The sequence below is a fragment of the Penicillium atrosanguineum genome (assembly GCF_028827265.1).
Source record: "Penicillium atrosanguineum strain IBT 20685 chromosome Unknown utg000007l_segment0_segment0, whole genome shotgun sequence".
Lineage (NCBI taxonomy): Eukaryota > Fungi > Ascomycota > Eurotiomycetes > Eurotiales > Aspergillaceae > Penicillium > Penicillium atrosanguineum.
The window spans coordinates 1,316,988-1,340,269 of record NW_026623139.1 but is presented as its reverse complement, the minus strand read 5'-3'; the positions used below and the strand labels follow the sequence as shown (position 1 = coordinate 1,340,269).

The 23,282-nt window shown below is 49.8% G+C and overlaps 10 protein-coding genes across 10 annotated transcripts; 2 read left to right on the top strand and 8 right to left on the bottom strand.

Moving 5' to 3' along the window:
- Nucleotides 1-391: 391 nt before the first annotated feature.
- On the bottom strand, nt 392-2,095 carry N7443_008695 (serine/threonine-protein kinase; the record flags this gene model as incomplete). The annotated part of the gene is made up of 5 exons (XM_056888751.1): nt 392-1,182; nt 1,238-1,394; nt 1,445-1,655; nt 1,713-1,764; nt 2,089-2,095. 5 exons carry the CDS (start codon nt 2,093-2,095, stop codon nt 392-394), a joined length of 1,218 nt encoding a protein of 405 aa, XP_056738053.1.
- A 1,225-nt stretch (nt 2,096-3,320) lies between these two features.
- N7443_008694 (uncharacterized protein) lies at nt 3,321-3,669 on the top strand (the record flags this gene model as incomplete). The annotated part of the gene is made up of 2 exons (XM_056888750.1): nt 3,321-3,465; nt 3,530-3,669. The coding sequence occupies 2 exons, from the start codon at nt 3,321-3,323 to the stop codon at nt 3,667-3,669; spliced, it is 285 nt and encodes a 94-aa protein (XP_056738052.1).
- A 226-nt stretch (nt 3,670-3,895) lies between these two features.
- N7443_008693 (uncharacterized protein) lies at nt 3,896-5,167 on the bottom strand (the record flags this gene model as incomplete). The annotated part of the gene is made up of 1 exon (XM_056888749.1): nt 3,896-5,167. One exon carries the CDS (start codon nt 5,165-5,167, stop codon nt 3,896-3,898), a length of 1,272 nt encoding a protein of 423 aa, XP_056738051.1.
- A 684-nt stretch (nt 5,168-5,851) lies between these two features.
- Nucleotides 5,852-8,502, bottom strand: N7443_008692 (putative serine/threonine protein kinase; the record flags this gene model as incomplete). Its single annotated transcript, XM_056888748.1, has 3 exons — nt 5,852-7,839; nt 7,892-8,006; nt 8,059-8,502. The coding sequence occupies 3 exons, from the start codon at nt 8,500-8,502 to the stop codon at nt 5,852-5,854; spliced, it is 2,547 nt and encodes an 848-aa protein (XP_056738050.1).
- Nucleotides 8,503-10,227: 1,725 nt separating this feature from the next.
- Nucleotides 10,228-11,160, bottom strand: N7443_008691 (uncharacterized protein; the record flags this gene model as incomplete). The annotated part of the gene is made up of 2 exons (XM_056888747.1): nt 10,228-10,640; nt 10,704-11,160. 2 exons carry the CDS (start codon nt 11,158-11,160, stop codon nt 10,228-10,230), a joined length of 870 nt encoding a protein of 289 aa, XP_056738049.1.
- A 3,177-nt stretch (nt 11,161-14,337) lies between these two features.
- On the bottom strand, nt 14,338-16,410 carry N7443_008690 (aminotransferase-like domain-containing protein; the record flags this gene model as incomplete). Its single annotated transcript, XM_056888746.1, has 8 exons — nt 14,338-14,595; nt 14,647-15,471; nt 15,522-15,598; nt 15,653-15,820; nt 15,880-15,922; nt 15,983-16,014; nt 16,102-16,138; nt 16,240-16,410. 8 exons carry the CDS (start codon nt 16,408-16,410, stop codon nt 14,338-14,340), a joined length of 1,611 nt encoding a protein of 536 aa, XP_056738048.1.
- Nucleotides 16,411-16,992: 582 nt separating this feature from the next.
- Nucleotides 16,993-18,962, bottom strand: N7443_008689 (uncharacterized protein; the record flags this gene model as incomplete). The annotated part of the gene is made up of 3 exons (XM_056888745.1): nt 16,993-18,621; nt 18,737-18,859; nt 18,921-18,962. Coding segments are annotated over 3 exons (1,794 nt in total), but the record flags the coding sequence as incomplete, so codon positions are not given.
- A 1,109-nt stretch (nt 18,963-20,071) lies between these two features.
- N7443_008688 (putative 2-methylcitrate dehydratase (PrpD)) lies at nt 20,072-20,881 on the top strand (the record flags this gene model as incomplete). The annotated part of the gene is made up of 1 exon (XM_056888744.1): nt 20,072-20,881. One exon carries the CDS (start codon nt 20,072-20,074, stop codon nt 20,879-20,881), a length of 810 nt encoding a protein of 269 aa, XP_056738046.1.
- Nucleotides 20,882-20,936: 55 nt separating this feature from the next.
- N7443_008687 (alpha-ketoacid dehydrogenase kinase family protein) lies at nt 20,937-22,343 on the bottom strand (the record flags this gene model as incomplete). Its single annotated transcript, XM_056888743.1, has 2 exons — nt 20,937-22,083; nt 22,147-22,343. The coding sequence occupies 2 exons, from the start codon at nt 22,341-22,343 to the stop codon at nt 20,937-20,939; spliced, it is 1,344 nt and encodes a 447-aa protein (XP_056738045.1).
- Nucleotides 22,344-22,876: 533 nt separating this feature from the next.
- On the bottom strand, nt 22,877-23,246 carry N7443_008686 (uncharacterized protein; the record flags this gene model as incomplete). The annotated part of the gene is made up of 4 exons (XM_056888742.1): nt 22,877-22,964; nt 23,019-23,087; nt 23,142-23,182; nt 23,232-23,246. The coding sequence occupies 4 exons, from the start codon at nt 23,244-23,246 to the stop codon at nt 22,877-22,879; spliced, it is 213 nt and encodes a 70-aa protein (XP_056738044.1).
- Between the last annotated feature and the right edge of the window lie 36 nt (nt 23,247-23,282).

Genomic DNA, 23,282 nt, shown 5'->3' with positions numbered 1-23,282 from the left:
TGTGCTGCATGTGACACTCCTCTATACTTCTGCCTCTTCGATTCGTCGCTACCCGTTGACCCCTTCGACCCCTTCGACCCCTTCGACCCCCTCGAGTGATTCGAGTGATTCGAGAATACCGAAATCCAGGATAAAGACTTTTACTTTTAACCCAGTGCCTGCTTACGAGCATGAATTTCATTCATTCATTCACCTCTTAAAGCACCCCGAAGCGGATATCATTTCCGGCCGGTTATGTGCAAACTGTATTGACTATGGGGAATCACACTATATGCAGAACGATGGCAAAATACAGGACATAACGCAGTATCCGTGGAAATATGGAAAGACGGAAAGACGGAAAGACGGAAAGGTTGTAGAAAGGGGAACAGGCCAAAGGAAACACAACAAATCAAGCATGAGCAGCTTTCTCGCGAGCCTCACGCTCAACCTTCTCCCGCTCCTCGTTCTCCTTGGCCTCGCGCACCTTGGCCAAGACAACCTCACGGAAGATAGCACCGCGGGCAACTTTGCTCAGACTGCGCTTCTTCCTGGTGCCATCGGGGCTGGACTCGCCCTCCGTCGGGGCCGCGGCACCTTCCTCGCTGGAATCGCCCATATTCATGGGGCTGGGGATATCCTCCTCGCCCTCGTCGACCTCTTCCTCGTGCATCTTCAAAGCTTCGATGCGGTTGGCCAGTTTGACAATTTCGATACCGCGGCGAAGACGAGCCTTGGCAATGTAGGCACGGATCTCAGGCAGCAGATCGCGGTCGCTGGCGGTGGTACCGGTCAGCCACACGTGCTTCAGAGCCTCTTCAGAGGTGACACGATGGGTAGGATCGGGCTGCAGGAGGGTAAGAATGAAGTCCTTGGCGTCCTGGGAGACGCCCTTCCAGTAACGCTCGTGGAAGATGATGCGGCCTGCCCGGCACTCCTCGATCAAATCGGTCAAGTTCTCGGAGCGGAAGGGCGAGTAACCACACAGAAGGGTATAGGTGATAACGCCAAGCGACCACAGGTCGACAGGCCTGCCGTGGCCCTGCTTAAGCATGACTTCGGGCGCGGCGTATCCGAATGAGCCTGCCATGCTGGTAAGCTGTTCTGAGGGGCTCTCCAGCATCTTCGCGATACCGAAATCTGCCAGGACCAGCTGGGAGTCGGCAGCACGGGTGAGATAGAGAAGGTTCTCGGGCTTCAAGTCTTCAGGTGTATCAGCAAGCTGGGAATTTTGGTATTAACGGGTATGCTAACGAACCTCGGTGAACAATGTTTTTCTTGTGCAAGTAGTTGACGGCATCCAACACCTGGCGGATACTCTGCGACGCGTCCTTCTCCGTGAACTTGCCGTAGTCGCAAATCCGGTCGAACAGCTCGCCGCCAGTGGCTAGTTGTGTGACGATGTAGAATTTGTCCTAGTGCGCAGTCAGATATTATCCCGCCAAGATGACTTGGCAAAGCTTACCTTGGACTCGAACCAGTCGACAAAGGAGACAATGTGAGGGTGCTGAAGCTTCTGCAGCATCTCCAGCTCATCGTAGACCATGCCCTCGTTTCCACGAACGTTCTTCTTGAGAATGATCTTGATTGCAACCTTAGTGCCGTCCTGGGCCTCGGCCTCACGGACGATACCGTATGTGCCTGCACCGAGCGTGCGTCCGAACCTGTACAGGGCCCTGAGGGAAGGATATGTCTTAGCGCGTGGAATTCAGGGTCGAGTGAGGAAATAGTACTTTTTCTCGTAGCTTTCTGGCTGCCCAGAGAGCTTGTTAAACATGTTTGCGACTATAAAAACCATTGTCAGCAGGGTCAATCACAATCAGGAGTAAAGGCCCGAGCAAGATGCGACAAGGCAGCAACATTGGGTGATTGAAAAGGAACAGGCATTGGAACCAGACCATGACACCACAACGCGTTGAACACGACAATAAAGTCGGCGATATAGCTTCCAACGGACAAAAAGAGGACGAATAAGACCATCCCGACTCTGATCAGCCCAAGATGTTGGAGAGTGGGCATGTGAAAGGAGCCGAGGCCAGAATCCACCCACGCACGGCTCAGGGCAGGAGCCACCGAGCGTCTAGTCATAGCGAAAAAAGACTGACTTACAACTCATGATGTGGGAACAGGGTTGTAAGCACCCTAGAAAACCGGACTGAGTATGCGATGGGTGTGAATGGGCAGAGGAGACCCGTCAGGTAGCAAAAGCGGTTTGGTAAACCCCGCAGCGGAGAGGAGAGCGGGTCGTGACGAAGAGCGAGAGACGTGAATTGGGATTGGAATCGCACGGTGAAGTCTGCAAAAGCTACCAGGGGGAGTCAGCGAGCTGAAAAAAAAAAACGAACAGATCTCAGCCTAAGAGCGATCCAGGCGGGGGTGGGCGGCTCACGCGTATCGCGGGAGGGGTAAGAAGGGTAAAGAATCCACCAGGAATTTCCTGAGATCGAGGGCTTCTAGATCAGATCCCAAAGGATTTGAACATACCAGAGACAGCGACCAAAAAACTAGGAGATGTGAGGTAGAAGGAGGGGCGAGAAAGGGACCTCGAGTTCTAGACGCGCGATAAGGTGAATTGGGGCTGTAGGGTTTAGCGGGCCCTTGGCGTGCGTGTCCTTAACCGTTGTTTGCACCGCCACACCACACATGGAGCTTCGAGAGTGGCCTATTTTAGGATCTCCTTTAGCCTCACCTGAAATCTCGAATCTGGAATCCGGAATCTGGGATCTGGGATCTGCCATAGGCTATTATATACAATATGTTGGAGCTATGTGCCCTATGAGGCAGAAGCGACTTCGGACACTCGCCAAGCCTGCAAGTAATGGCATTGGACTTTATCTCCGGTCGGAGCATTTTACGTCCTTTATTTGTTTCCCCACTTCCTACTTGGGCGGCAGGACGCTTACTGTGCCCTCCCAGGGGCTATGGTGATCTATAATGCTACTTAATGCTATTTCAAAGAGCATGCCCCTGACTGTCCCTGTCCACTATCCAACATGAACTCCTGGGAAAGTTTGCTGATCTCGAGATCGACTCTTCTACCTTCTCAATCGAGTAAGTCTCAAGTCCATCGCATAAAAAAAGGGAAATGACAGATGGGCGCAGAGAGATCCTAGGGGTCTTAATCAGAATTAATATCTATACCTTGTTTGATTTGTAGCACAAAAGGGACGATTACCCCACCTCGCGGGCATGGTTGCGCGGCAGCGTCATATCCCACGCCCAGGACGTCATAGGCTTGAAAACACGATCTGGAGTCTATAAAACCACAAGAAAGGCACACGACATCTTCAATTCCACCGACCTTGAGCTCTATATCCCGAATCAAAAATCAAAATACGAAAATGATCCAACTCGTTCTTTACCTCCTTTTGCAAGTCGTTCTCTTCTTGGCATGGGTTTCGGGTTATCTCGACCCGTATCAGAAGAAGATGCAGGAAATTATTCTCGATGCTATGGGTGATAATAAGGTTTCTTATGGACTTAAGAGTGAGTTATGATAACTTCACTGATACGGTAGGGTGGAATAAGTGTTAATTGGATCTCTATGCAGTGAGCTTGACTGGCAAGAAGCTCATTGAAGACGAGAACTTCAGCAAGATCCAGGACCAGTTGGGAAGCGAGCTTGCAGGGAACTTTGGGAAGGGCGGAATCGGCGAAGGTGTGGGCAACGTGCTGAGCAAGAGTCTGTAAATTGGATATTTCTTCCATTCTACAGGTCGCTGAGATTACGACCAGTCTGAAGGGAGCTACAGCCCCTCCTGGGCTCGATGATAAGATGTAATCATGCATTAAGATTAGGATATGAAATATGAACAAGACCTCCCAATACCTCATTAACGCCAGACTACTGAGCTCGCAGATCGAAAAAATCTCCACGGCAGTGCTAAACAGCAGAAAATAAATCAACAACTCCCCCTCAATTATCCAGGCTGAGCTCGGTCAAGACCATATTGCAGAACTCCTGGTAGTAGCGTGCCCCCTTCCAGGTACTATTGGCTGATCGCAGTCCGACAGTACTCCATCCGTCAGAGCGCAGACGGGCAAGTCGCTGCTGTTGAGTTTCCTTGTGCAGGATATTCTCAAACCCATGCATGCACAGCCCCGGCTCCTGCTTCTTCTGCTCTTGCACATGTTCTTCCTGTTCAGTTTCTTCCTCTGCAGCCTCATCTGTGGTTGGGTGGAAGCTCCAGAAGGAGGGTGCTCGCTTCATCTGACGAGCGCGGCGCGCGCGCTGTACGTCCTTGACCTGCTCCACGTGCTGCTGGATTTCAGCGATGTTGGTCAAGATTTGCTCACGCAGGAGCTCTATGCCACGGTTGAATCGCACAATTTTGGTAGCATGGGCTGGGGTAACGTTGGCCGCGACCTCTTTGTTACCATTGGAGTCTCGCGAGTAGACTGAAGAGGGTGTAGTGATCTTACATGGGGGAGAGGAATCATTATTTGTCAATTTTGCAGCAATGTTAGTTGCACTGCTCTTCCTGTCCATGATGTTCAGTTTGCTGGCCAAGGTTACTTGCAAAGGCAGACGCTTAGACCGAGGACTGGCATCCACTTTACCGCTGCGCTCATCTTCATAGGTGATCCCACTGTGCTTGATTTGACTAGACTTCCGAATGCAGAGGGGAGAGGGCGTAAGACCAAGGCTCTTCATCGGGCTGTTGGACTTTTGGGGTGTCTTGGGGGACAGAGTTATCATATCCTTGTCGATTGCACGTCTGGGTGAGACACCGAGCTTTGGCAGGGTCAGTGCGAAGGACGAGATACGGTCCGACTCGGAGTCTGAGATAAAAGGATCATCGTCTTGATTCGACAGCGAGAGGTCAATCATTTGTGTTATGGTTCGAATGAGGGCTGGACGCTCAGGCGTGGCCGTCTCAGGAGTATCAACCCAGACGACAAAGTCCTCTGGTGTGTATTGGGGGCAATGACCAGGAGTCTCTGGTGGGATGAGACAGGCTGCGAAACCGGGACTGTTGAGGAGCGGTGGAAGCTTTGGCATAGGAATGAGCTGTGGCAGAGCAGCTCCACACTCCAGGAACGAGTCGAGGGCCTCGTGTAGTAGAGGTACCTTGTTGGGTGAGTACAGATGTGCTGTACGGCCGAGGAACTCGTTGCTGATCGCGGAGTAGAAGCAAAGGAACGTTTTGCACAAAGGCTCAATCTGTGTTTTACAAGTTAGTCTCATGCATCAAACCGAAGAAAGTAGAACATACTGGCTCATTGACCACATTGAGTAGCTCAGTGCAACGGACTGCACATTGCTTGTACTGCCGCTGAATGTACAGACTCCTCACGCTATTCAATGCAGCTTTCCATTCTGACATTGTCTGAGCGGCCAGAAGACTAGCTGGAGGTGCAAAACATGTCGGGCCAAACTTGCTCGAAAATCCACCAAGCATGTTGTATGGCCGTCGATAAGCGAGTGGGAGAGAAAACAATGCTTCTGACCGCCACAGCGGCCAAAGTAGAATGCTCAAAATAATAAGGGGCACGAAAGACGCCTAGGAGAAATACAAGATGTGTGAGAAAAATCAACACGCTTGTATGTCTCGTCACGTCACGTTTACCTGACACGCCTTCCTAATCGGGAAGTTCATCGGCATTGTTCGTCTTTCCGCCTCAAATGAGTGATTAACCCTTAAATAAGCTGCATCCGAAGAAAGGAAATGATGGACTGTTCAAACATCATAGCTGACATTCAAAGAATATGAAGGCAGTCTCGACACGACCTACAATTGTTTCTGGTACGTTTCTTTTTGCTCTACAGATAAGAAGTGATATATTGACATGAATACTTCGTTAAAGTTGAAACCACAGATCTACTTAATAGCTATAGAAGCAACTATCATGAATCTAGTGCATAGGATTATCACTGGCCTACCTCTGAGGCACGCTTCACTTCGTCCGTCTGCTGACCAGGACCTGCTCTTGAGAGTGCATCTCCTGTAGCTGCTAGGGCACCGAGGAAGTCACCGAGCAGACGGTCCAACTCCATGGTGACAGTATTATCATCAATACCTTCCATTAAGCTCTCCACGCTAGGCGAAACAATATGAGGGAAGGATGGAGCACCTGACTCATCTTCTTTGGGGTTGGTTGCTTGACGCATGGTCATGGACACCACGTCACGGCGAGCGGTCTGCAAAGGCTCTTCGTAAACGGGAGACCCTGGCTCGGAAGCAATGATAGGGCTTTCCCCCGGTCCGTCGAGCAAAGGAATAGCCGTGGGAAGCGGCATGTCGTTCAGGTCATCTACCGAAGAGGTCTCACTCCACTCGGGTTGATCCTCTTCATCTGGTCCCGGCCCATCGAGCATTCCCGGGGAGTCATCTTCCACTTCATCGGACGGATCGCCCAGGGCCGAGCCAAATGATGGAGTCGGTTGGTGCAGTGAATCTTGTGGGGTTTTTGGTCGATCAAACCGGAAAGGGTCGGAGTCGGAGTCGGACATGGTGGATTTGTTAGAAGCTGAGGTCGATGGTCGAGATTCCCCGGGTGTGTCGTTTTTCTGTTCCTGTATACCAGGCAGCGGTGCTCGGAGCGTATCATAGCTATCGGAATTCACTGAATCACTCGTATCAGCGCCCATGACAGGGAAGGTCCACTGCATGGTTGCACGCTTTTCGGCTTGGAACGGTTCCTCAGGTGCCGAAGCAGCTGGTGCTGGAGTCTCCTCTGCCTTCGCTTCGGGCTCATCCTCTGGATCTGAAGGCGGCGCAAATGAAGGGAACTTCCAATCCATTGTCGGAGGGCGTGGGCCAGTCTGGGGTTGGAATGCCTCCTCTTGTGATTCCTCATTTTCATGACCACTGTTGGATGACTGTGAGCTATTTTCATTCGAGTTCCGGTGACGATTCGCGCGAATTGTATCAGCATTGGCCAGCTGGAAAGGCTGTGCTGTCGGAGCACCGGCTGCGTAGTGTGAAGAGTCGAAGGATCCAATGTCAATGTCAATCAAAGTGGACATCACGGAAGACCGATCCGTGTCCGTGCGCAAAGGAAGATCAGAAGTCGGTGGAGCCGGTTGTATAGGCACAAAGTCGTTCTTGGTCTCGTACTTGTAGCTAGGCATTTCTTCATTGAAAAGGCCTTCCATGGCTGCGGCACCACGTCGTACACGTTCATCAAAGTTGGCTCGTTCCTCGGGGTCCATGTCGCTAATATTCATTTCTTCGCCAGAATCATTTTCAGGAGCTGGCGTGGTAGGACTGATAGGTTCTTCCATCTCAGCGAGAGACGCGGCAATTTGATCCAGATCAATGACAGAGAATCTTCGCTCAAACCCATCTGTTGTGCTGAAGTTCCAGTCATCGACTGGCTCTTCGACATCTGGCATTTCTGCCGCTTGTGCACCTCCAGGGTTGAACAAAGAAATACGTTGACCTCCCCGTTGCGACCATTGGTAGTAATTGCGGACCAGCTCGCCAACGGACGACGTAGGGTATTCTTCCTCGGTCCCAGCAATGTATGGATGTTCCAGTACGTCTGCCATTGTAGGACGATTCGCAGGGTCGGGTTCAAGGACAAACGCAATAAGCTCTTGAAGGCCTTGACTGTAATTGTCGTTGTTCAGCTTCGGGGCAGTCCTGTTTAATTGGCGACCAATTTGCATTGGCTCCCGGAGACCTGCATTGGGTGGACTTCCATTCGCGAATTCATAAAGCGTACAACCAAAAGCCCACACGTCGACCTCACTGCTGTAACGGTGTGCTGGTCCACGACCGAACATCTCCGGTGGCATCCAATGGGGTGTTCCAATCCATGTTGATCTTTTGTCACGCTGGGACTGAAGGATACCTGCGACACCAAAGTCACAAATCTCTAACCGACCTTCCTCGTGAACCAATATGTTTGCAGCTATTTAAGAACTGTTAGCACTGAAGGAATGGTACAAAGCTGAGTCGATCACCTTTGACATCACGATGAATAATTCCGGCTTCATGGATAGCGCGCAGGCCAACTGCCAGCTCTCGTGCGATAGGAATGATGTACTTTTCGTCAAGTTTATCGCCAGTTGCACGCATCTTCAAACGGTTAGCCAAGTTGGACTCACTTGCATCAGAGGTGAGATCTTACCAATGTTCTGACACTTCCACCTGGACAGTATTCACACACTAGCCATAGTTGGGAGTGAATAGAGATAGCCTCAATAAGCTCATTAATATTCTGGGCTCCCGAGTCCTTCACTTGCTTCATGACCTTGGTCTCGTGGATGAAATCTTTGATAGACTCGTCCCTGAAGTCACGCTGGGATTTGTAATCTAACGAATCGATGTCGAGAACCTTGATAGCGACAAGGCGGCCTGATGGTATCTGTCGGCCTTTGTAGACCCGACCATATGCTCCTTTGCCAATCAATTCTTCGAATTCGTATGGAGGCGCATCTGTTTTTGCACGTCGACACATCTCTTTGACTGCAGTTCCCTGCTCTCGGGCCAACTTGATCGCTTCGGCTTTGTGCCTGGTGATCGCCGCCATGGCGGACGACGGGTCCAAGAATCTAGACCCACGAGTATCCATCTTGGATGGCTTCGTAATGGGATGTGGGGCGAGAAAATTTGACAAAGATGTTTCTTACTTCTTCGACTCAGAGCTGATCGGAGGAGGGTCGCTTTTTGAACAACTGCGACAGCGGAGCCTTGAGTATTGAACTGAAGCCACTTCGAGGCCACGATCGAGTTTTGGCAGGACTCAACAAAGGCCCTAACGGGAAAACCGGAGGAATCGGGGATGGGGGATTGAACGGGGAAATAGGCGACGGGGAACCAGAAGACAGCAAGTAGTCAATGGGACGAGGGCAAATAACCCTGTCGCAGGAAGCAACGCGTTCTGAGCTTCCTTCAAGTGCGTCTAGCGCAGTCTGCGAAGTAAAAAGGCTAGCTTGTTCCCGGTCAAGATCGAATTTGCAATGATGATTCGACTCAGTGGTCCTGTCGAGCTCTTCGTATGAGTGAGTACAGCTGACGCCGAGTGTACTTTTCCCAGCAAAGGCCAGCGGATTTGTAGTTTTCAAGGTTGAATGCTCGAGGTCGCTACCCGTGCTCTCAGTATCACTCGCAGAGCTGTAATATGTGGACAGATAGCGCGAGTTAAGAGGAGGAGCCCGCCTATCAGGGGACCAGATAGTATCTGTCTCAAGCAGTTCGAGTAATTCGGTAAGCAGAACACTTGAGCCGTCGGAGACTTCCAAGCAGAGACTGTTGGCTACTCGATTTAATGATGACTCTTCGTGGTCAAGTTCGATATCAAACGCACTGTGATCCAGAGGCTCGATTCTTGGCAGTCGGACGCGGGTCGTATGTGCTCTGTTCAACTAGTTTAAACAACGGTATCGACTCAGTCATCATAGGGGTTACACACTCTGACAATCGTGAAACGCCGTGATGATACTCACTTCTCACATTCAGTGGAATGGGTCGCCCGGCGCTTGGTGAATTGGACTCTTTGTCTCTCTTGTCTAGCAAATGAAAAAAAAGCTCACGGTCGGTGTTAGAGAGAGAAACACCGTCCTTTCGGCGCCGATCTGTGGATCTGCAATCAGCCATGGATCTCGGAATGCCACACATGGAGCCCGAGCTTCCTCTGATGCGAACCGCGCAACAACGAGAAGAGGGATGAAAGATGAATGTTCAGAAAAATTGAGTTTCAATTAACCGGGGAGGGGGGGAAGAAAATTAAAGCACAAAGTGAGGGTGGAAGGCCAACCTACGTTTGTAGAACAAAGAAGCAGCCGGGGGTCCAGAGATGAATTTCGATGGGATTCTGACTGCGACTTCTCCTTCCAGCTGAGCTCTGCGGCCAGTGCAATGATGTTGGCGCTATCGACAAAGGGCAATCAACATCACTCATAGAAATATGAAGATGGAATTAGACCCTGTTGCCAGTTAATGTCGGATTTGACGGTCAACGCGGTGGCCACGATCAAGGGGCGCACGTGATACTATTGCCTGAGGCCGAAACAAGGGTACGTTTTAGAGGCCTCCAGAGCCATTTTTGTATACAATTCTCACTTCTCTTGCCTTTTTTCTTCTTTCTTTTCCTACATGTCTTCATCCCATCAACTGCGGTTTTTTGAATTATTCTTTTCACTTTGCATTCTCTCATATTCAAAATACTTTAGGCCGGGCTTGGTCCACGCCAATCCATCCAGACGCGGTGCAGAAGGTTGCCAAGAAAGAAGCAACAGAATCTAGGGACGAGGAGTAAAAGATTCGAGTGTCAGGCTGAAGCTGCTCCAAATAATTCTTAAGTTGTAACTATTGAAATGAAGCCGCCCTCTCTTGGGACGGGGAGTCCCCTTGACCCAAGTTTGCTAGCCCTTTTAGCTCTTCTCTTCGGGGACAGACTTTCCCAGTTTTCATACAGATTTAAGTCTGAGCATGAAATCCTCGCTATGTGGCCTTGATCAGGAGCGCCCAACCAGCCGTTAGCATCAGCAGGCACTCGGGGAATAGACAACTGCTCGCTATCTTCTTCAGCATGGAGCTCTTCGGGAACAGGCTCAGGCTCTTCGGGAGTAGGCTCGGGCTCTTCGGGGAGAGGCTCAGGCTCGGGAACAGGCTCGGACTCAGGTTCAGGCTCTTCGGGAACAGGTTCAGGCTCTTCGGGAATAGGCTCTTGAGTAGAGAGATCAGTTGAGACTTCGTTCAGTTGCTTCGCTAATTATGCCGTAAACATTCAACTCAACTCTTTACCGTATCGTGAGTTTGTTGGTGACTTACCGTGCTGATCTTTGACAGAAAGTAAGCGAATGGATAATATCTCGAGAATCATTTTCATCACGGCAATATCAAATTGATGGTCTTGGCCGAGGATATTGTAAAATTCATGTAAACCAAGACCTGGATCTTCAGGCTTCAGTGATCGCTGCAAGTTTCCTTCGATGTAACCCGGAAGCCAGGTTTCACCTGCGGGGAGGCTTGAAAACACGTCCCTCATGACCCGCAGCATTTCGAGAACAGGAATCTCCTCGTCTAATTGCTGCATCTTTTGCTTAGCAAGAATTTCAAGATCAGAAAGGCCCCAGGTCCTTGACGCGTGGTAGACTAGAACGCTCCTCTTGTATTCTCTGGCGAGATCGGATGTGCCTTCGTCGAGAGGAGAGCTGACTGTCTCGTAGCCGCCTGTGTATAAGAAGTGCACTACGGTATGTCCAACGTCCTCGTCAACATTAGACATGATGATAGTTGAGAATTCAAGGAATTCCAGGTCTAATTTTTGGAAATTCCGAAGGAAATCGGCGGGAATGCCATATCGCTTGCTCCCTATAATGAGGGTAACAAAAGTGGATTCGTAGGGCCAGTGAATAAGTCAGAATATGCTAAGTGTAACTCATTAAAAAAACTCACGATGACAAAGGCCGATGATAGTCAATTTTTGGAGAGATTTTTGAGGTGAGAGATCGCCTGGACACCTCATTCGACTGGTGCTGCTTCGATTTCTTTTTTGCCATGTTTTAGTCTTTGATTTTGCCGGCTATCAAGTAACTCCTAGCAACTACTAAGTGAATTTCCAAGAAATATGTGAAAGAAAAAGATGAAAAATGAAGATGAGAGAAAGCCTATCTGCATCTAATATAGGCGGGGAACGCGAGAAGCAAGGTAATGTAAGTATGAGTTGTCCTGCAAAGCGGCCGGAACACGTCATCTGTGCAGTGAACGGCAATTTAGTGTCAATTATTGAAATGAAGTATGAGCCAGTAAATGGCCTGCTATGAATAGCTGCTTTCTCTTTGACCCTCGATGTCCATAGACCATGAAAAATGTAATCCGACAAGCTTGCGTGGGGTGCTGATGATCGCCCGGGCCGTGAACGGAACCGGGCCGATGTGGGACTGGCCCGATTTGCTCCGACATGAGAGAAAATTAGCGGCGAAACTGGGAACGAGCGGGGTAAATGAGCTGTTTGTATGTGATATAGTAGAATAGCGAGAGCTCTATTCGACCAATTGGCTTCAATAGCAACTCTCCAATAGGATACTTTCTGCGCCATGCCTCCACTCACCGCGCGTACGATCGGAGCCACGAAAGAATAAGACAAAATAATGCGTGTGAACATTATGTGACTGACAAAATTCTTAAATTTCCCTGAATGCCAGGCAGGAACGGAACGCATCTGAAATCATGACATTATGGAATTTGAATTATTTGATATAGTACTCAAAACGTGTTTACAACTAATGATATCAAGGCCCTCTGAAAGCCTAGTTACTTCATACCAATTACTTTAACTATTATTCTCCAACTATTGAACATCGATAAAGCGGAAGACCAAATTTCTTACATGTTAATTTATAAATCTGTCTACAGTCATTTCCCAAATTGGCTTGACCAATACACACTGAGAAAAACTGTTGTCGCCCCAACGCCAAGGCGTTGACAGCCTTATATAATGAATAAAATGGGGTCTATGTAGTATCGAGATCGGTAGGGTCCATTGTCAAGATGTGGTGAGCCTGGGAAGGTGTGCCAGTTAGAGCCACGATTCGAGAGTGCTGGTTAGAACCTCACTCCACTCCCCCACAATGCACTTTCAGTTCCGAAGTATCCCTGCATGATCCTTCATGGCTGTCTAACTCCAGTCTTATGCCAAGAACTCTTGGCCACTGCATCAAAGGGTCTAATGTGCACAAAAAAAACGTCCGAGTTATTGCAAAGCGTTCGACTTCCCAGGCTTGCCGAGATTATGTTTTTCTAAGATTTTGTCTGTAGTTTGGATGGAATCGTACATTGGAAGATTTCTAACAACGTTCATCTGTATGCTCTGGATGAAAAGTCCCAGTCTGGTGATCAATCATAGGAGGAACTGAAGGCGATAATAAGCCCGATTTGATAGAATAAGCATCGCCTATAGAGTTTGCGATGGAACGATGGTTTGATTGACTAATCGGTAGATCGAGAGTAGACCGTCGATAGGAGGAGTTGATGACTATCTGTGTCATCTAGATTATAATGGTACATTATACAAAAGGCAACCCTGCTGGGCCTTCTCTATGAATTAATTGGTGGGCTTTTTCCTAGTCGATATAACTGGGATTGCCCTTCACCTTGTATCGAGACAGCCATTAATAATAATATCGACAAAGAATATACCTTCTCACACCATTCAGCGAGCTCTTTCGCAAAACCGGGTCTCTCACTTTGAGTAATATCCTCGCCACGGGCTGCAGATTACCTGAATAACAGCAGGTTTCCCAATTTTAGGCCGAATTTTACCTTTTGCGTCTTTGACTCGATGTCCTTCTCATTTCGCTTTCTCCAATCTTTGTCTGACATCGGTCTCCAAAGTTTGCGATGGCAGAGCAATGGTAAGCCAAAGAATTCCTGACAATCTCCAGTTGTAGGAGTCTGAGTGTCGATCTGGAACAACAGATCAAATGAATAGAGGCAACCGATTCTACATCCAGAAGTTAGGAATAAATGGTGTCCCCATATCCGCATCCAATAAACACAATAATATAGGATATAGAGCCTACCTTCGCGGAGTTTCTACAAAGACCCACTGAGTACGAGTGACACACAGGCAGTCTGCGTCTAATGCCCAAGTGCCCAAATCAAATAGCTCTTCAGCAAAATCCTGTTGCAAATAGATTCAGTTAGTGTTGGAAATTCAAGATGTCTTTTAGTCGAAACACAGACTTCGATGGTGCTGACAATCCATGTAGAATCTTCGATTGATACCGAATCCGTGCACTGTGCGCATATAATTCATACACAAGAGCCGCCTGCAGGGACTGCAATTTGAAGTCCTCTTTATATGCCTCATACTGCTAGACGCAATATCAGAGAATACGCAATGCATAGTAAACTGTAGCGGGTCTCACCTCCTCTCGCATCTGCCGGATATGCGCACATATCTGTTTCCATACAAAGCTGTGGCTTCCCGGCATACAAGTCAAGAGCATTTGTGTCAAATTTGAAGACACAGCCAGTGCTCATACTTCGCTATGGCGGAGTTCGATTTGACGCATCCAATGATTATCGTTGTTATGATCTTCATTTTGTAGGCTACGTGACGGCGTTTTGGGGACGCTAAACTTAAAACAGTAAAACTAACCCGATACAGTAATTCACAGGTCCGTCGTACACAAGGGCAGCTTTTTCAATTTCTCACTTGGTTGTTCTTAGCTTTATTATTCATGAACTGACTTTTTGTGAGTACGTGCCAGCTTGCTCATCAGATGACTGGAATTGTCTTATGCAATATGTAACTTAAGGCCGGAAGTTTCCCAGCAAGCAGCAAGCTCGCAAAGTCTTCCAACCATCTAGAATCTAACAATAGATACACACACCACATATGTGGACTCAAAAATGGATAACCTAGCTCGTCAAAATTTACGGAGTGCTGTCTCCATATTTACAGCTTGAATTGGTCACGCAGGCACTCAGCGAAGCGCGAGATGGCCTCGTCGATCTTCTCAGACGACGCAGCGGCGTATGTTGCACGGAAGAACATCTTCTCCATAACGGCTGAGCTGTCGGCCTTGAACCAGCTACCGCGGGACAGGAGAACACAGTGGTCGACGGCAGAAAGGAAGATCTGTTCTTCAATCTCCTCGCGGGGCTTGCCTGCGGCGACACCGGGGTGCTTCTTCCAGTCGATCTCGATCCAGTGCTAGGAGTACGTTAGTAGTGTTTCTAGGTGGAAAATGAGCGTGTAACTTACGAACATGCCCGCGGCCGGTGGCACCCAGTGGGCAATCTCGGTAGGCAGATGCTTCTCGCATGAGTGCAGCAATGCGTCACGGCGGTGGGTGTATTCCAAGCGCAGGTTGATGAGCCAGTCCAGGTAGCCCGAGTGGCCCCAGTGCTCATCCAGGAGCTTGTAGAGGACCAGCTGGGAAATACCACTGGGGTTTTGCGAGGAAACTTCGAAGTTGCGAACGAAGCGCTCGATGATCTGCTCAGAGGCGACAATCCAGCCGACTCGGCTACCGGGAGCGACGACCTTGGAGAAGGACTCCAATCGCACCACACGGCCGTCGACATCAAGGCTTAAGAATGAAGGGACAAGAGACTTGATGAATTCATCATGATTGGCGGGCGGGGGCGGGGCGGGAGCATCCTGGCCAACATAGGGCTGCATCTGCAGGAAGTAATAGGGCTCATCCTCGACAATGATAACATCATGCTTCTGCGCGACCTTGTATACGGCCTTGCGGCGCTCGGCTGATTGGGTAGCTCCGGTGGGGTTCTGGCCGGTGGGGATAGTGTACAGGACGAAAGGCTTGCGAGCACCGCGAGCCTTCTCGTCCCAGTTGCTGAGAAGATCGTCCATGGCCTCGGGAATGAGACCCTGCTCATCAATCGCAATTGCCGCGGCCTTAAGACCCAGGGGCCAAGCGGTTTCGGCGGCACTCGCGAATGTGTATTCCTCTAACAAAATATAGTCCCCACGCTCGCAGAAGAGACGGAGAGCGGTGTCCCAAGCATAAGTGCTACCGGCAGTCAGGGTGCACTGCCAGTCTGAGTAAGGAGGGTGATGGATAATCTGCCAAGTATTAAATAAGATCTATTATTCGAATCTTTTGTCGTTCATACCTCAGTGTGCTCAGTGACGAATCGAAGAAGCTGGGCAGCTCCGGTAGCTTGACCATAATTGAGAGAAATTTCAAGATCTATGGCAAAGGCTGTCAGTTATAACCCTAGCCGGTCGAGTTCAAATTACATACCATAGAGGCTCTTTCCTTCTTTAATATCATGTTTTCCGGCGTGCAGGGTGGTGCCGGTCTTTTTGGTAGCTTCCGGAGAGAACCCGGGCACCGTGGGGACCTTCATGTCGAGGCTCTCCAAGGGGAAATAATCAGCAGAGGGCAGGCCACCACCAAGGGAGATCATTCCTTGAGACAATGTTAGCCTTGCAAACAATACAAATTCAATTTAAAGAAGCCATAGTTACCAGGGTTCTTCAGGAATTGCGCAGCGGTCTTCAGAGTAGAGGCCTAATGAAAGGTTTAGTATGAGGATTGCGCAGGCTTATGTCACAAATTCAGGTTACAGACCTTACGAGACTTAGCCTCAAGTGAGAAGTAGTCTTCAAGATATGATTAGCAAAATACTAACAGGATTATATAGTGCGGCGCAAACAATACCAGTCGCCCGCCAGAGGAACCACACTTACGATCGAAACGCTTAGCCTTGGGCTTGGAATAGCAAGCCTAGAACCTCCAGAAATGGCATTTATCAGCACTCATCCATAACACCTCCTCCACATATAGATATCCCGTTCCCCAGACTCCGCCACATTCAGGTACCATACCGGGCTCTTGAACATATCGCTGCTGCACGCCGCCGCGACCCCAGTGGGCATTTGACCCATCTTTTCACGCCATGTCGGGACACCATTGATGGTCAAAGGATCCGGAACAGGCATAGCAGAGGTATCGGTAACCCCCACCATATCAACCTCTAGCGGCGCGGGCGGGCTCATGGCGATAGCGGACCGGAAGGGCGGGTATGATTTCAGTAGAGGTAAGTTGGTTGCGAGAAGATAGCGGACGTCTCGGTCTCGGAGGGAGTACGATCAGAACCGAGTATTAAAGGCGAAGTGTAGTCACGAAAAAGAAAGAGCGGAGGCGAATTGGAGCCAACAGTAGAATTTACAGCTGCCATATCCACCCGGCTACGCGGTTCCGATTGGGACCACCATGACTCATCCATGCAGCCCAAATCTCATTACTTTTTTGGAGAAAGTATAGAGGAGCCAGTCGGCATGGTTGCGGTGAGTTTCTGTTATCTAATACTCGCTGGTGCAGGGGTGCAATCATAACCTTGTCAAAGGGCGGTGGCGTCTATGCTATGGAGGGGGTTGGTATCGGTACCCTGAATACTCGCAAAACCAGGGCTCTCGGGCTGATCTTGCGGTGTATGGACCGCCGATACCGAAAGTCGATTACGACCCCGCCTAGATAAGGCTATCGCCGGCATCGGCGCGATAAGCCAAATGCGCTCGGACTATACATGTAGGGCGTAAGGTGTAAGGCGTGTTCTATTGCGTGTTCACTATAGTATCTTACGAGCTCTCGATGTACTTGCCCGTGGTACCATCCAGTTGCGCCTCCAGTACGGCACCCTTTCCGTCAAGGACACTCTTAATTGCTTCGGGCAGCTTCTGTGCCAATTCCGCCACGGTCGAAGCGCGACCTGCCCAAATCTCTCCACCTGCCGCGGCCTTAGCAATGCCTGCATAGTCGGGTGTTGGAGCGAAGGAGATGTTCAAGTCTTCGTTGGTAGCGCGTGATCCATCACCGTTGGGGTGGACCAGCAACATACTGCGGCGCGGAGCATTCCAACCCTTGTTATTCAGTACAATGGTTAGAACTGGGATGTTGTAGCGACGTGAGATCCAGTAGACAGATCCAGGCACAGAGAAGAGATATGTGCCATCTCCTACCACCTGGACAACAAATTTGCCCTTGCCCTTACCACCGTGTTCCACGTCAGACGCCAGCTTGATGCCCAAGGCACCACCGCCAGACCAACCCAGTCCGCCTCCGCCACAGTTGATCCAAGAGTTTGGCAAGGTAGCCGAAACTTGATCGGCAACAAAATGAGTGAGGGTGACGGCTTCAATGGCCCAGATGGCATCATCTGGACATCCGTTGCGAACCTGCGACATGAGATAGTTAATGTTCAGCGAAGCACCATCACCACCCTCTGGTGCTACAGCCATATCTTTAATCTCCTGACGTCGCTTCAGATACTCCTCGTCTCGGCTTTGTCCCATATTGATATTCTCATTGGAGCTGATAAACTCCTGCAACTGTCCATTGCTCGCAACATAGTCATTGATCTGCTTCAGCGAGGTGGCGGAATCCGCGCGGAAAGTAGCCATAGAGTGAATGTAATGAACAGGGATCTGCTGCTTCAAAGGATCCACATCAATGTGAACGATCTTGGCCGACTCGGACGGTTTATACTGAGTAGGGACCCAGGGAACATCACAGTCAATAACCAAAATCAGATCGGCACTTTTCACAAGATCATGACCCGAGTAGCGCAGACCCAACCATCCTGGGTGATCGGCGGGGAAACACATATCACTGCCACCGGTGTCCAACACCCGGATTCCTCTGAAGCTATCCGCCAATGTAACCAGCTCCGTCACTGACTGAGAGTTCCGGCCCGTGTATCCGACCACAACCAAAGGGTACTTAGCAGCGGCTAGCTCAGTTGCAATAAACTCGACTCCAGACGGAGGCAAAGCAGCCGGCGCAACAGGGACCCAATTCCTCTGGTTTAGCTGATAAGGCTCAATATCCTCCTCCATGACCTCCCGCGCACCAACCAGATATACCGGTCCCTGTGGATCACTGGTAGCAAACTGCAGCGCCCGGTTAACCATCTGCTTTACGTTCTTGCCAGATTTCAATTCCCCCGAGAATCGGCAATACTGCGAGACAATCTGCTTCTGATCAGGTACATCTTGGATCCAATGAATATATTCTGTACGGGAGCCTCTCATCTCGCCTTCGATTGTATACGGGGAGAGACCAGCGAAGATCAGAACGGGAGCACGTCCGCATGAAGCGTTGTGAACGGCGGCGCCGAGTCCTTGTGTTCCAACATCGACGTGGACAATTACGGCTTGTGGCTTTCCAGTCAGTCGTGCGTAGCCATCGGCCATTGAAAGGGCAACCATCTAGTGAACAATGAGTGGAGGTCGTATAGTTCCGAAAATAGCCGTTTAAGCGGGGGTGGAGCTTCAAATGCGTGGGTCATGCACCCTGGGGGCAATGGTGTAATGGCTGACGTACCTCATTGGGGCAAGTAATGATGGTAGGGAATTGGTCTCTCTTCTCCTTTTGGCCCTTCACCATGGCCTCGAGGATAGATGGATGATCCGATCCCAGATTGACGAAGACATGGTTGACACCTCCCTAGATATTGTCAGTATTGTATGGTCAAGTAGATTGGCCGAGGAAATAGTCTTTTTTGTACCTCCCAGAGGGCCTCAAAAAAGGCGAAAGATGCAGTATACACCCTAGCAGAAGATTAGGTCGTGCAACCAGATAAGGAGGGTGAATGTGAAACGCAGACGTACATGACAGCGTTATTCACACTGATAGGCTCACAGGTTCCTAGGTGTTGATATAGACTGGTAAAAATATGGGATGAGTATCAGTCAAGAACAGTAGTGAGGAGATTTTCAGGAAGTAGAGTCACTGATAAAGCAATAGATTTGGAGAAGCGCGGAACTCCTCTTCCATCGGACATAACGCCGAGGTGGAGAGTTCAAGTGGAGGCGCGGGGGTACTCACAGCTAACAGTTCACGCCGCGTCCTATCCCACCATCTTCTCGTGGGTCATGCCAGAGCCGAGGGTAATAGATACGGCATTTTAATTCTAGTGGGGAGGGTTCATGTCCGTTCGCGCCAACTGGGCGGTTCGTGTGACGGGGACTTCTCGTGAGTTGAATGAACCGATCAACTTAGAGGTACTGTGTTCCACCGAGGTAGGATATCAAAATAATTGGGCTGTCTTCTTCAATGAATGTAATAGAGACAAGATATCGCACAAGAAAAGTTCCGCCCGGTCAAGCATTGATGCTCCTAATCTATACCTACCTTGTCGCTTCCGTACGATCGGTCTATCGCAGATATTGCTCGCTATGTCTTCCATTATGAGATAGACGAAAACGACAATCCGTTATGGAAAAGAGCGCGGATGGCACTATTTGACACCCTAGGATGTGCTATCGAGACCGCAGCCACAAGTCTCGAATGTCGAAACCTATCGAATGCCGAGCTCGGCGAGACATCCACACGGAATAGATTTCGGGTTCCAGGCACAGACTTGCAAGCAGATCCCGTTCAAGGAGCCTTTGCCTTTGGTGCTTTGATTCGGTACTTAGATCAAAACGATGCGCTTGGTGGTTTAGAGTGGGGTCACCCTTCAGGTAATGGCTAGTTTATGAATTAATTTCAGCTGATGTTGAATTTCGTTTGCAGATATTCTCGCAAGTATTCTTGCTGTGATGAATTGGTTGTGGCGGGCATCAGTATCGGGAGCATACATCCACAGGGGACCGCCGTTAACAATACACACGCTGCTTATTGGTCAAAGCCTACGAGATACAGGGCTGCAATCAGATGGGAAACTCGTTCAATGCTTATGGAATTGATCATGTCGTATTCGTTAAATTGGCATCGACTGTCACGACTTGTTGGTTACTTGGGCTCACTGAAGAGCAAGCTATGGCATCTATTTCGCACGTCTGGATGGACGGGCAACCAACCCGTGTTTATCGGTCCCGCGGTAACACAATTCCACGAAAAGGCTGGGCGGCAGGCGATGCCTCACGGCGAGGGGTGCAACTCACGTTTTATATTCGGGCCGGTCAGCCCGGTGCGGCAGAGGCCCTCAGTGCAAAGCCGTGGGGTTTCTTGACGCGAACGTTTGGCGAGCAAGGCTTCCAGTTTCCTCGGCCGTTCGGGGTGTGGACAATTCAAAACGTGCTGTTCAAGACTATGCCTCTGCAAGGGCATGCAGTCTCGGCAGTTGAAGCAGCACTCACTCAATTGCGCAGGTTCCAGGAGAAAAAGATGTCGAATCCAGCGGCACAGATAAAAAGTATTGAACTGCGAACCACTGCGGCAGCCAACTTGATCATGAACAAAACGGGGCCATTGCGAAATGCCGCCGATCGCGATCACTGCCTTCAATATGTCGTTGCATTGACCATCTTGAAGGGTGCCGTCCCTAATTCCAGGGGCTATCTAGATAATAGTCCATGGGCGACCAGCGAGACCGCTGTCGAAGCAAAATTCCTGCAAAACATGGCATATATGTTTTCACAAGCAGAGACGGCGCATATTCTGGAGGAACTCCAGCAGGACGATATGCTAGTTAATGACTTTGTGAACCTGCTTGCTCGTCCGACAGCCAACCCGAGACTGTAGAGTCAGGCTGGATTACCCTTCCACTATGCGAGCCATATTTTCCATAGTCCACACTTCAATCGATTTTTCCAACACCTTGCAATGTCAGGTAAACATCGGTACCCCATCCCCAGAGACTCTGAACTGCGATGCTTCCACCAAAATACTCGGCATATGCACGACTCAAAGGCAATCCATACCCAAGGCCTGCAATACTGCTCAGATGGCCACCGCTAGCAGCGATAGTATTCAAAGCATCCATGGTACCATCTTCCGAACCACGGAAATCCATATCAGAGAACGTAGTGAAGCTGTATGACCAAATATGAGGCAGAACCTCGGGCGGAATACCACCACCACGATCGCGAATGCGGATTGTGATGCTCTGTGATGACGGGTTCGGATATCCCATAGCCTCGTCAAGTTCGTATCCCGTATCACCGTCTCCCTGCATTGGGCGCTCATGGCTGGGAACATCTGGTGCGGCCGCGATCGTAACCTCAATAGCCTCGCGCTCATTGCCAGACTCAATGGTCGCCCGAAACGCGTTCTTCAGGAGTTCTGTAATGATGTATTCTACATGCACTGGGATATGGGCAAAAGCAGCTTCAGGTTCGCCTCCGATCTCCAGACGGGGACGCACTCCATATTTGAGCTCACAGATCTCCCCAACAAAGTCCTCGCATAACCGAACGATACGTGCCGGCTGAAGCGCGGTGTCGATCACACCAATATAATTTGAGGGGATTGGTTCTTTGGGTTTCGGTGGTTCGGAGCTGTTTTCGGGTTGCTCGCCGACTGGCTGTGAGGCGAAATGAAGAGCCAGATGTTGCTCGGCGATCAAACGGGTGCCGATACGCGCACGTAAATGGGTGTCCAGAAAACTTGTGACGTCTTCTGGGCTGACGTATTTCCGACACTCGAGAAATCCACGTGCGAGGACAGGAATTGTGTTTGTATGCGTCTGTACGAGATCGGCTAGCACGTCTCCGAATTGGCGCTCTTCCTCCAATGTGGTTATTTGGCGTTGTTGATAGGGTAGGAGGGTAGAAAGCGAATGGAGGTAATTATGGTAGATCTTCGACACGTGTGGGTTAGAAACAACGATAAAGGGGAGGTTTCGTAGAGCTTGGATTCGTGATGCTAGTCGTGCCGGGAGGAGGGAGAGGGTGAAATTCGCCGAGGCCAGAAGCGCATCTTTAGACAAAGGAGGGTGGCCATGCCTAGGGATTAACAATTTGTCAGTTTCTATTTCTCTCTCAAGCTTTAAATGTCTTGAAACTTACTTAAGCAAGTCTGCAAGTGTCAGCGGTCGGCGAGGGCTGGCAGCCAGCGTAGCAACCTCATCTCTGGCGGCGTCGGAAGTCGTCTGACCCCAATTACTGTTTGTCTGTGTCGACAGATGGCGCATTAAACGGCACTTTGCAGTGAAGACCGATCTTTGAGCTTCGAAGGGCTGAGCTCGAGAGATCATGGCTATCATTGTGCCGTCCAAGGTTAAATTGAGGGAGTGGGGAGTGTGAGAGCGCGGAGATAAGAAGGTTGAAGGAAGCGGTGACAAACCCGGGATCTGCATGCGCCTCGGTCAACGGATATCATCGGCTCTACATACAACCAAGATGTCACGGTTCATTTACCGGTTTTAGCGAATCAATCACATTGTGAATCCCCGATCTGAACTACACTGGATGTCTCTTTGACTGGCAGCACAAGGTTTAGCCCTGGACGTGCATCTATAAAGTTTCTGATTGTGTCCATAAAGATCGTTAACAATCATCATCAAATACGCTGGAGTGATGGAGTGACGGAGTGATGGCTCTCACTGCCAAAGATCACTGTTAACTATTTGTACAGAATGTAGCAGATAACTATTGGAGGTAAAGTTGGTATCAATTCATCATGCTAAAGCAAAACACCCCCATTCTCCAGCCCCAGTCGTATTGTCCCTTGGCCCATGAGGTGCTAAGGAAGAAAATAAATCTCCGATCGGCATCAGTGGTCTTCTTCTCGAGCCGATTACTGAGTTGAGACCTTGGAATCCTCTTCGACGTGAATATGTTCGGATGACTCGAGAGCGTTGACCTGGTCATCGGGGTATTCCACACTATTCAAGAGCCGGTCAGCCTGGCACGGAGTTGAAGGAAAGTAAGAAGCGTACGTGAAACCCTTGATGAGGCTGTATTCATGCTTGATAACTCCGCCTTTGGCCTGAGCATCCTGCTTGGCCCTGGAAGGATGTCAGTTGTGGTGTCTCGAATAACGAGGGGCAAGTAAGACTAACTTCTCAAGCTCCTCCAAGGGAGACTCCTCCTTTAGGGTAACCTAGAAATTATTAGCACCAGCGTTGCAGGCAGGCATCGAGTTCACCTACATTGTAGAGAGGCATGTTTTGTTTAATTTCCGAGTCGAAGGAGTAAGATGC